The sequence below is a fragment of the Castanea sativa genome, chromosome 1 (genome assembly GCF_040712315.1).
Source record: "Castanea sativa cultivar Marrone di Chiusa Pesio chromosome 1, ASM4071231v1".
Lineage (NCBI taxonomy): Eukaryota > Viridiplantae > Streptophyta > Magnoliopsida > Fagales > Fagaceae > Castanea > Castanea sativa.
The window spans coordinates 19,251,227-19,263,469 of NC_134013.1; the positions used below are offsets into that span (position 1 = coordinate 19,251,227).

The 12,243-nt window shown below is 31.7% G+C and overlaps 1 protein-coding gene across 1 annotated transcript; it reads right to left on the reverse strand.

Annotated features, from left to right (window-relative positions):
• Window positions 1-1,519: 1,519 nt before the first annotated feature.
• On the reverse strand, window positions 1,520-4,813 carry LOC142639963 (chorismate mutase 2-like). Its single transcript, XM_075814088.1, has 6 exons — window positions 4,590-4,813; window positions 4,223-4,436; window positions 2,931-3,017; window positions 2,701-2,844; window positions 2,399-2,491; window positions 1,520-2,130 (listed from the first exon to the last, which is right to left on the reverse strand). Exons 2-6 carry the CDS (start codon window positions 4,427-4,429, stop codon window positions 1,900-1,902), a joined length of 762 nt encoding a protein of 253 aa, XP_075670203.1. The 5' UTR covers window positions 4,430-4,436; window positions 4,590-4,813; the 3' UTR covers window positions 1,520-1,899.
• Window positions 4,814-12,243: the final 7,430 nt, after the last annotated feature.

Below are 12,243 nucleotides of genomic sequence, written 5' to 3' on the forward strand. Positions count from 1 at the left end.
TAAATTGTTACTAGTTATTATTATTAGGTTAAAAAAGTAATTTCAGTACTAAATTCAAATTTGAACTAATAACAACTAACTACCTATGATTTGTTGTAAAAATTTTGTAAACGTAAAATTTCTCATTTAGCAGTATTTAACCTTTACTTTCAAAAGAATTAGGAGTATTTAACCTTTGCTTTCAAAAGAAAATCTTAGTTGTATCTTTGTAAGTTACAACTTACCATCCAAATTTTGATTTAAATCTCAGTTGTGCCTTGGAAATCTTACAAACACCAAAAAAATGAAAAAATCTCGATTTAAAATCGTAATCGTGTGTTTTAGCCCAAAAATACTTCACCAAACGGGCACTAATTACCCATGTTCAACCACAAAGGATGCTTATTTCTCAAGGCCACATGCGTCTTTTACAGCCCTCATTTTTCTGTTCAAACTTCAAAAGATAGCTAATGCTCTTCTCCAAAAAAAATAAATAAATAAATAAATAATTCAAACTCTTTTTCTTCTTTTCAAACTCTTTGTTAATTCTTTTTAAACAAATTCTTCTTGTCAAAGTTTTTAAATTCCATTTCAAGACCATATGGCCAAAACCTTTGTATAAAGCCCTATATTTCACTCCATGTCTCACCCTTCTCAAGTAGTAAATTGTGTTGAAACTTATATAGATCAACTTTTGAGGCAACAAGGTTTTTCAGGATTTTTTTTTTTTCAATTATGTGTAAATATTTAAATTGTCATAGTTCTTAACAACAAAATCTTCACTTGCCATTATGAAGTTGAATAAGTATAGCGACATAACTTTTTCATATCTTGTTGAGCTAAAAAGTTACAAGAACTTGTTTATTTATTTTTTAGAAATCAAAAGTTACAAGCAATTAGTAATAAAAGTAGTGCAAATGGTAGACCTAAATGAAATGAATTATCCACCAATACCAACCTGTCATCTCAATAAGTGATAGAAAAAGTTTTGTCAACAACAAATTATATAATTATTATTATTTTTTTTTTTATTGGGATTGTGAGGCCCAATACCATAATTTCTTTATCAATAATGTATGCATATAGACAGGTAACAGGTGCAACTCAATACATTTTAGGTACTAAAGCCATAACTTTAAGTTGGACCATTTCTTATATTTAAATATTAATTAAACAATATTTATTTGAATTTTGACAATGAACATTGGATTTCATTAACGAGTTTATTTGAAAAAACTATTAATTTTATTTTAATTACGATAGAGAAATGAATAGCTTATTCACCTTCCATGTACTTAGAAGATAGGAAATTTCTATGCTCACTATTAACAGGAAACACATTATCAAAGCGCACAACATTTAATTACATGTAAATGTTAAATCCACGTGTCACAATTTGATCGAACTTATTAATACACGTCATAAGCTGATGTAGCACTTAACAAACTTATAAACAAAAAACTAACGCAGAGGCTCACGATTTAAACAACATATAATATTGGAGGGCAAAGTCCAAATTCTAAAAGTTCCAAGAATAAAATTCAAAGACTCCCAAACTTTAAGGGGTGTGTTTTGCACTTTAGACTAAATTTTATTCAAATAAAAGATCATAAGTACACATGTATTATACAATATGTTAATCACATCTTAGTTTAAATAGTACAATTATCAAGAAATTCCAATAGGTTTGAGAAAGAGAACCTCCCTTCAAACAACATCCCCAAGAAGTGCACCAATCGTGGACACATATATTGAAGCAGACGAGTTTTCTTCATTAAACGCAGATCTATTCACAGGCCTTTCAAATGATACTCATTCCAAGATCACTATTCTTGAATAAGCAATTATGATCATCAGACAAATTCAATTCTTTGAAACTCCCTCATATTGATGGTTGATACATGAAGGAAAAGTTAGGCTTCAATCAAGGCGTCGTAGTAGGTACTCGACTTCAACATGCTTGGTAAGAGGCATTATCCAATCCCCATAGAGGCAAGAAACTACTGATGGATCAACCTTGTACTTTCCATGGTTGCCATCATTATTCAGAGTCACTTCTTGCCCAAACATCATGGCCTTCTTAGCAACCCTCTTCATCACTGCCTCCTCTACTTTCTCAAATGTCAACAATTTCATCAGAGTATCTCTGTCCTGAAAAAACCAACACATTATCTGAGTAAAACGCATGACCTTTATGTTTAAATTTGCCATATGTTCTCATTTTCCTTAAATGCCTGTCATAGAGTAATTGAACTCACTATTGTATTAAAAAAAAAATTCAACTTTATATTGTTATAGTGAATCTAATTTATTACTTAAGAGTTAAGACTCGCAGTTTCTTCAATCTGCTGATCAGAACAAGGCAAATATTCTAGCAAAACCTTATTTACTATGGTACTTATTGATGCACCTATAATACCTTAGCGCGAATTGCAGGCTCATATTCTTGAGGGGATTCCCTGAATTTTACCTCGGCTACTAACTTTCCATAATGAATTCTTCTGGAGAGGGCCTACAGGAAATACTTTGTATTATTCATTGTGAAAAACTCAAAATATGGCTTATGCCAGTAATCAAGAATTTCCCTTCTCAAAGAAAATTTTTAGAAGGATAACAGCATATGACTTTGCACAACAATCCAAAGGATCATAAGCAGCCAGAAAATGTTTAATTTTAACAACGGCATAGCAGAACACTGAACAAGTTCACATGCACCATTACCTGTAAACACACAAGGTCACTAGCAGCAGTTGATGCATAATTGCCATCATCACCCGGTGCAACAAACAACTGAAGTAGTTTATTAATATACGTATCCCATATGTCCTGGTTTATGTTAATTGAAGCAGCTGGAGGATGCAAAAACTGTAGTTGGAATTAGATCAAGAGAAACTGACCGTTTCAAAATTTAAAACCAAAACAAGAGTTTGCACTTTGTAGCATATGATTACCTTTGCAAAGTTGTGAGGTGGCACCACTGAAGGTGGTAAATCTTCTGGAAAGAAGGGATGTTCTTCAGGGTTTGCATATCTACCAGCCTGCAAAATTCCAAGTCATATTATAAATAATACTGAAGGAGAAAGTACCCAGTAACACAATCCAAACAATTCTGTCAGCTGAGCTGAGATTCATTACTGTGGTTCTACTAAGTTCACATTTGGCATTTACACTAAACAAAAAAGTAGGCATATCAAGGATACAAGTAACTTAGTAGATAGAAAGCTGGAACAAACGATATTACATACAGTCAAGCAATTTATCTCAGGGCTAGATTTTCAGATGCTGCGTTCAAATTTAACAGCGTGAAGAGTCAGTGTGGCGTACTAACGACAACAATGTTCATGTTTTCTAATTAAAATTAGCCAATGACAATACCATATAAGAACACAAACCCAAATTTCCCAATGGCATGTCTGGTCAGTCGACCCCATTGTTATAAGAAAAAAAGGTTCACCCTTGGATATCTTTCATATTATTGTTTCTCCAAATTTTTAGTGTCCCTTAACTGGCTACATCTATGGAAGCAAGAATGACTCTTCACTCCTTCCTACAGTGTGAAATGTGATGATCAATTTCAACTAGAGAAATGTTATCATATTGAAATCTCTTTGCCATGTGTCTAGTCAAGCATTAGAGGATGCAGAGGCTCGATTAGTCATTTTACAAAATGTTTGAACAACATTGGTAAAAGGGCACTATCTTTCCCATATAATAAAATCATAAAAACATATTAAAAAAAAAAACCATACATACATACAGGGAGACCAAAAATAAAAAAGGAAAACATAATTTCCACTAGACCTTTATTCACATGGTAGGACCATCATCAATTCATCATTGGGAACTGGGAATAGTATGGAAAAATGGAAATAGCACCACCCAAAATAAATGGTGAATACAAAGTCCTAGGCTAATATATTATGTCCTTTTACATATATATATATATATATGTACGTATATATGAAAGTTTTGTACTTTGGTTTCTGTATCAGTATTAGATTAAAAAATCACAAGGGTGCGACAGCATAACAACAAATAAGAGGGGGAGTTCTCCCACATGGCCCAAAATCCAAATAGTGTCCACACACAATGTGGTCCGCCCAAATTGACACCACAAGCCCATCTTCAATTTTTTTTGCAGACAATACAAAATACAAAACATTAACATATTTTATTAGAATGATAGTATCAATATTTTATTTGTTAAAATATGAATATTTTTGAATGAAAAGCACATACATACCTTAGCTAGGGGAGCTTCGGTTTCCTTAACAACAAAGCGAAGCAAAGAACCAGAAAAGGCGGGAATGGAATTGGAAACGTAAGACTGACTGTAGGTAGGAGAATTGATGGGGAAGTGAGCTCGCTCTATGAGACTGAAAATGATGCTGTCTTCTTGTCTTATCAATGAATGTCTCACCGATTCTAGCGTCAGACTATTCTTCGCCATGCTATTTCTAACATTATGGGACAGGGATACCACACCCAAAAAAAAAAAAAACAGTAAGTAATAGTAATAATTAATAGGGACATGTTATGTTATGTTATGTTATACGTCAGCAACAATTTTGTCAAAAAACAACTTGCAAAAATTAAGAAATTATAGGTACCTTTGAGTTTGCAGGGACTTTGTGGTGATGGAAGGAAGAGTCAAGACAGAGGAGAAAAGAGGTAGTGGAGGAGAGAAAGAGGTAAGAGAGAATGGAATAATGGTGATGGTGTTTTGTTTTCTATGACTACTAGCTCTCTGGCTCTGAGAACATGATAAAAGTCATGAACTTTATCATGTATGGAAACGAAAATCGTGGGAAAGAATCAAAGAAAAGTGGGGTTTGATAGGAGCGGCCGGCCATTTCTATTCTTAATATGCGGATTTTGCGTGGCAGCGTGTGTAGTGTGTACTAGTAGCCATAGCGTGGCGTGTTTGCAGATTGTTGTATTACTTAGGTAGGAAGGTCCCTTCTCAAAAAAAAAAAAAAATAGGTAGGAAGGTCAGTGAGGACCCACACGCATTTTCTTTATCACCACCTATCGGTGGTGTCGCCTCTTTTACTTAGCAGTAAATGAATAAAGCTGTAGCTATTCATTTTGTAAATACTGTAGGTTGTTGATGTGATGTATTACTTTATTTCCACTTCAATAAGTTTTTTTTTTTTTTAAGCAAGAGAAAAATAATAAATTAGTCAAATAGCTACTAGCTACTAATTAGTTAGCAAATTTAACTTTGTTCAATAAAAAAATAAACTAAACTTAAACATATAATTTTGTTTGACAAAGAGCTTGAGTTTAGCTCATGTTTAAAATAAAATTAAATGAATGAGGCTGAACTTTTAACACTCAACATGACTCAGCTCGTTAATAGTCCTATATGTATTTAGGGTAAAATAGAAATTCAAAAGTTTTGTAACTTAAGTTGAGTTTGGATTCAGCTTATTTGTGGCCACGTTTTGAGTTTTGCGTTTTGTAGGTTTTTTTTTTTTTCAACGCGCATGAACAGTAACCGATACTGCTCATGCACGTTATTTTACTGTGCGGGAGACCAATTTTACTGTTCATGCACTGTATCTGCACTGTTCACGCACTGTTTGTGGGACCCACAAAGCACTTTATTCAGAAAAAAAAATATTAAAAATGGGTCCCACAGCACTATTCATACATTTAAAAATTATTTTGCTACAGTGTTTTCAGTTTTCAGTTTTCAGCAATAAGCTCTATCCAAACGGACCCTTAATATGTACAATTTCTACCATATATTCAAATCTCACTAATATATTGTTGTAACTATCACATTATCGAGAAAGGGGAAATTTTGTCATTTTATTTTCCTTAATATGGTATTTCTTAGGTAGCTTTAGAAAAGATTTATGGGAAATGATTTCTTAACATTCTAATACAATACTTGCCTCACCCCCCATATGATATTTCTAAAGTAGAGTCTAAAATATGACAATCTATGACTGCACACCCTTGGTGCAGTGATCACTCTACAAGTATAAGTACTTGTAGGGTGTGGAGGGCAAGAACCGAAGTTCAAGTTTCTATGAGTGAGCCTCATACATATATACACTTAGATTGGGTTAGAGTAAAATTTCTATCTTGTAAAAAAAAATAAAATAATAAAAATAAAAACATGATAATCTTTTTAAGATTTTTAGGAAAATATTTTATAACATTCTCATATTTGGCAGCAAATCACACAAAAAAATTTTATGTGCATTTGGACTCCACCCAATCCCACTTTTATAGGAATTCCCTTTTCAAAAGGTAGATATCCACAATCCTAATGCTTAATTTTAATTTAGTAATTTAGGCATGTCTTTCTTTTAATTTTCATACTTATTTTATGACTTTTCAAACTTATTTTTATTTAATAGTGTGGTATTACGGTTTGAACTTTGACCAATGACATTATTCTTATACCGAGTTAGGGTTTGGTCCAAATTTAATAATTACTAGTCGCAAACTCAGCGATGTGTGTGCATAGATAATTATTTTGTAATTGTAATATAATGTATAATTTATTATTTAAAATTTGTTGAAGATAATTTGTTATCTCTGAAAATTAAACAACTTCTAAAATTATTTTCCATATTTCTATCTCTACAATATATCATTCTATTATTTAAGGCGTGTTTGATTGGTATTATTTATTTTTGAGGTGGTCCATATTCTTTGGAATTAATTATAGAATATGTTTTCCTAATTTTTTTATATGTAAAACCAAAATTTTTAAGTTTCAAATAAATTATTCAAGCTGAGCTTAGTAACGTAAGCTTGTAACCAAGTTGGGGCATTAAAGTAGTTGAATGTATGGTGAAACCTCTAGGTGGGAGAGGTGGTTGTTAGTCTGTCTCCTATGCTTGCCCCTCGTCCTTGGGTTAAAGGGCACTCCCATCCACCAAGGGTGGGTAGCTCTAAAAAAAATTCAAATTTCTCATTTTTTAAAAAGAGATTATCATGATAAAAACTCATAACAAAATTACACTTAATATTACTCAAATAATTAATAGGCACATTTAAATGCATAACCAAGATTGTGTTTTGATATAAATTCAAATTCTCACTTCCAAATTAACCCAAACAGAAATCAAACCAAAGTTATAAGTGGGAGAGAGACTACTTATAATAGGGAACTAAAAAACACAACACCAAAACTTATTAACTCAAAACAGAGTTATAAAAAACACAATGATTCATCAACTTAAAGTAGAGTTGCAAGAAATAATACAAAATTGAGAGAGAGAGAGAGAGAGAGAGAGAGAGAGAGAGAGAGAGAGAGAGAGAGAGAGAGAGAGAGAGAGAGAGAAGCAAATCCATAGAAAATAAAAATGAGAAGAAAAAAGTAAAAATAAAATATATGGTAATAAATAGCAAATTATCCAAGTCATGCTATGTAATAAAATAACATTATATTCTTATGTACTATCTGTGGGGAGTAAAAGGACCCAAGTGGGCATATGGGCCTTTGGACTGTAGCATGGAGGGCCGACCTGCTCCAGAGTTAAGAATTTGTTAACTCTGCGAATTGGCCCATACGCCGAGGTTCCGAGGATACAGCCGATGGCGAGCTTCTCCTCGGACAGATCCAAGGGAATTCAGAGCTTCATTATGAAGGTCAAGGCACAACTCTGGAAAGACTAATGGTTAAAGGGGGAAACCCTGAATCTTCGAGGTACACCGGTGTTAGAAAAATACCAAAAGAAAAGGCTGCCACCACCACATTAAAGACTCTGCACCTACCTCCCTGGCCGCATTAATGGGGAAGTGACTCCTGAACAGTAGAACTGAAACTTCTGGTCACTATTCAAAGGTACTAAGAAAAGAAATATCTAGGGGGAGGGGGTTGGAGCAACACGTGGATAAAGCATCAGAAAAAGAAGTATTTAAGGGGGATGAACGCCAGAGAAAGAGGGCGGTCGGTAACAAAGAAAGAAATCAAGAATTGTAACTTCTAAGAGAGAAAGAGAAATAATACAGAAGTAGTCTTCGGCTTACGTCCGAGGAGGTCTATTTGCAATTATCATTTGTTATTTACAAGTGTTTGTAACTTTTAGCCTGTTATCAAGTTCTTAGTACCTCTAACCTAGATTTGAAACCCACACTCTACAAATTTTTTTGTTTAAGGCTCATTGGGCCTGAGCCCGTAATTGTCTTTGGGTCCAGGTGCAATTGTGCACTTACACTATCTTTATAGGCAATATGATAAAATCTAACAATTAAAAAAAAACGACAATAGCTTGAAAACACAAAACTAAATTGAATCAACTCAAAATAACTACCAAAAAAAAAAAAAATTAAGAGAGACAGAGAGAGAATACCTTCTTGTGTGGAAAAAATATGCATAGAACGGGAGAGAAAATGATTAAATTGTAGTAAGATGATGTGAATAAGAAGAGCCAAAATAATGAAGATAAAGGATTAAGGGAGTGACATTAAGTTAAAGAGTACTATGAAGATGAAAAGGTAAAAAGAAAGGGGAAATGTTGGAGAAAGTGTAATAATAAGTTGGGAAATTAATAAGAAGAAAAAGAGTTAAAAATAAGGGAGAGAATGTTGGAAATAAATGAATGATGTGGCATAATGTGAGAGTGATAGAATTAATTACTACTCTACAACTTTTAGATATGTCATATGTATAGATAGATATAGATATAAACTAGTTATTAATCTGTGCTTCGCATGGTTTATATTCTTTTTTTTATTCAATTTCTTTTAATTTATAAATTTGTAAATATTTGAAGCAAAAATATTATTTATTATCATATAGATTTTTTTTTTTTTTTTTTTTTTTTTTTTTTTTTTTTTTTTTTTTTGCGTTAGCCTCTTTTAATTCATGACTAAATTTGATTATATATATATGTGTGTGTGTTAAAAAAATATATGAGTTGTATATATTAAATTGTATCTTGTTTCTTGCCTAAAATTATTTAGTGCATTTAATTTTTTATTATTATTTTTTGAATAAGATAGTGCATTTAAGATCATGTTAGCAATATCTAAGTGTTTCCTCCACTCAATTAATTGTATAATGTCACGCGTACCAATTGGTTGAGTCACATGTTTATCATAATCAAGATATGTCATCATCCTTATTAGTTTCAACACCTTTCTTGCTAAAATGGACAACAATCTTTATCACTTCTTTATTATTATTTTCTTCTCCTTATCAATTCTTTATTAATTTTATTGTGATTTTTTAGGAAAATACTTTCTAAAAGATTTAGTGTTGATTAGATTGATAAGTTTGGATTAATTTGAATATTTTTTTCTATGAATGGTAAGTATATGCTCTTCAACAATCAAATACGTTTAGCAGCGCGATTAGGACCATCCATTGTGCCTTTCATCCAAGTTATGTGTAGCTTTTGTTTGATTAAATGTAATTTCCATGGTTTACATTAATTTGATTTTTCTTTTCTTTCATAATATTGTGAATTTTGTGATGGTGTATTTTTATTTACTTATATTTCGGATAGTACGTATAATTAGGATTAGTTTGCCACATGACACTATAATATTGAGTGTGTGAAAATCTCCCCTTCCTACATGTGCCATTAGATTTGGCACCTTCTTGCTAGCTAAATTGGACAACATCCTCTTCAATTATTATTATTATTATTATTATTATTATTATGTTTTCCTCATCAATTCTTTATTATTACTATCCTTTTTTTTAATTATAAAAATACATTCTAAAAGATTTTGTGTTTGATTGGATTAATAAGTTTGGTTTAATTCGAAGAAATTTTTTTTTTAAAATTATCAATGGCAGCTATATGCTCTTCAACCATCAAGGACGTTTAGCAACATGATGGTTCCAAGCCATTAGGACCATCCATTGTGTCTTTCATGCAATTTTGTGTACATTTTGTTTGATTAAATGTAATTTTCATGGTTTAAATTGATTTGAATTTTCTTTTCTTCCATAATATTTTGAATGTTGTGATGTGGTGTATTTTTATTACTTTTATTGGGATGGTATAATTAGAATTAATTTGCACACATGAAATTAAAACACTGAGCGTTAGAAATCTCCCCTGCAGTTGTAGCATTGAATTATATATATAAAAAAAAAGAGGTGCTACGTCCACAACATTTTTACAACAAATCATAGGTGGTTAGTTGTTATTGGTTCAAATTTGAACCTAACACTAAGATTACTTTTTTGCCCCAACAATAACAACCAGTAACATCCTGCCACTTAGGATTTGTTGTAAAAATGTTGTAAAAATGTTGTGGACATATCATTTCTCATAAAAAAATTGATCACTAAATATTGATGACGTGGACTTTTGAGTGTGTAGAATAATTTCTCGCAATCTTGTACTATATTAATTCTATCACAATAGTTAGCGCACTATAGTCGTTTGTAATGCATGCATTTGATTGGGGAAAAAATAATGGAAAGGCATAAACCTTTTATAAGCATCATTTTTAATATTATTTATTTTCTACAATTTGTGGACATGTAGATCACTAGGGCAAAATTGACACTAACCAATTCAACCTTGGTGTTTTCTATATTGGTGTTCTATCTACACTGTGTATTTATATAAAAAGTGATTTGAAATAAAAATAAAATAATATATTTAAATTTACCTTTTGGATATTGGCATTTATCTAAAAATCATAAATACAAAACTACAAAAAGTGCTTCTATTGGCACATAACTATATAATTCTGTGAATATTGACTCTTTTGTAATATGGATGGAAGAGTATCCACCTTTCCTCGCATCCTCTGTTTCTCAGGATGTTATGTTATTTTCTGCTTTCTAATGAAATGAAAGTCTTTCTTAACAAAATAAATAAATAAATAAATAATTCTGTGAACTTATCTTGTGACGGTGGGCATGTCCTATTCAATTTGAATCTGTAAAATTACAAAAATATGTTACAGGGAAGAATAATTTTAAATTTTCATTTTAAACAAAGAAGAATAATTTGAATCTATATTATAATTTATTAGAATAAGAAGATTGTTAAAAATTTCTTTGTTAATAGTAAATGGATTTTTTTTTTATTATATATATATATATACAAAATTTTTGGAGAGAAAATGGAGTTTTGTTAAGAATAATTCACCAAAAAAAAGTTAAGAATATTTCAAAAATAGTATTAATTGGTATGCAAATTTTAATTGTCACAGCTACACATAAATCACATTCTTTTGGAAGCACAGGACTTATAGGAAAGGAATGGTATAAGGCATGTCAAGAATTATGTGATACCAAAAAGAAGAAGAAGAAGAAGAAAAGTTTTCCTAGTTTAATTTCACTCTGTTGCAATTTTTGAATGTGCATTATTCTTCTCAATTGTCATCATTACACCTTTTTAAAATTTATATCCCACACTGTTACAATCCATAAGCCAAAAAGCCAGACAGATACTGTAACTCATCATCAAACACCCAAGTACAATTACTCATGCTTGATCTAAATCTCACTCAAAACCAGTTGTTTACAATTTGATGCTTACCACTATAATTAAGAAGTTTCTGAGTTATGCCAGGAACTAAATCGTGAAGGCACCGGAACATACTTCGAAATAAGTGGTGCAGTGTCTTTCACCAAGAAACCTCTATTTCTTTCTCATGAAGCTTTGTGTATGGCACGTTCTAGAGAAACTTCTAGCTCTTCTACCTGTTCTTGCTGTCTTGCTTCCAGTAGTTCATGCAACCTTCTCTCGAGTTATGTGGGTGGCACTCCATATTCCATTTCAGTACCTCCATTTTGAGGGTCAATTACTTACCCAAAACTCAAACTGTGGCTTCTGAGTTGTCAGTTTTAGTCTACAGATATTAAGAAAGTGTAACAGAGATGACCCAAACCTCATTCGTTTCATTGTCTTTGGATCATTTCTTCTCAAGCCGTTTAATCCATCTGGACCAAAACCTTTGTATTGAGCCCTGTATTTCACTCCATGCCTTACCCTCCCCAGGTGGTAAATTGTGTTAATGGTTTATATAGATCGACTTTTGAGGCAAAAAGGTGTTTCAAAACCGTTATTTTTCCTCCAATTGTGCGTAAATATTTAAATTGTCATAGTTCTTAACAACAAAGCCTTCACCTACCAATATAATGTTGAATAAGTACAACGTGCTTTTTTCACAATTTGTTGAGTTAAAAATTATGAGTAGCTGATAATAAAAGTAGTGTTAGTGAAAAGTATATGAAACTATCCACTACTCAAAACTTTCCATCTTAACAAGCTATAGAAAAAGTTTCTTACGAAAAAGTTATGCCAACAACATATTATATAAATC

What these genes read in the sequence shown, in the direction of transcription:
- LOC142639963 (XM_075814088.1), bottom strand. Translation starts at nt 4,429, where the DNA reads ATGGCGAAGAATAGTCTGACGCTAGAATCGGTGAGACATTCATTGATA. An exon ending in CCGAAGCTCCCCTAGCTAAG is followed by an intron (nt 3,018 to 4,222) that starts GTATGTATGTGC and finishes GGAATTTTGCAG; the next exon opens with GCTGGTAGATATGCAAACCC. An exon ending in CACCTCACAACTTTGCAAAG is followed by an intron (nt 2,845 to 2,930) that starts GTAATCATATGC and finishes TTCCAACTACAG; the next exon opens with TTTTTGCATCCTCCAGCTGC.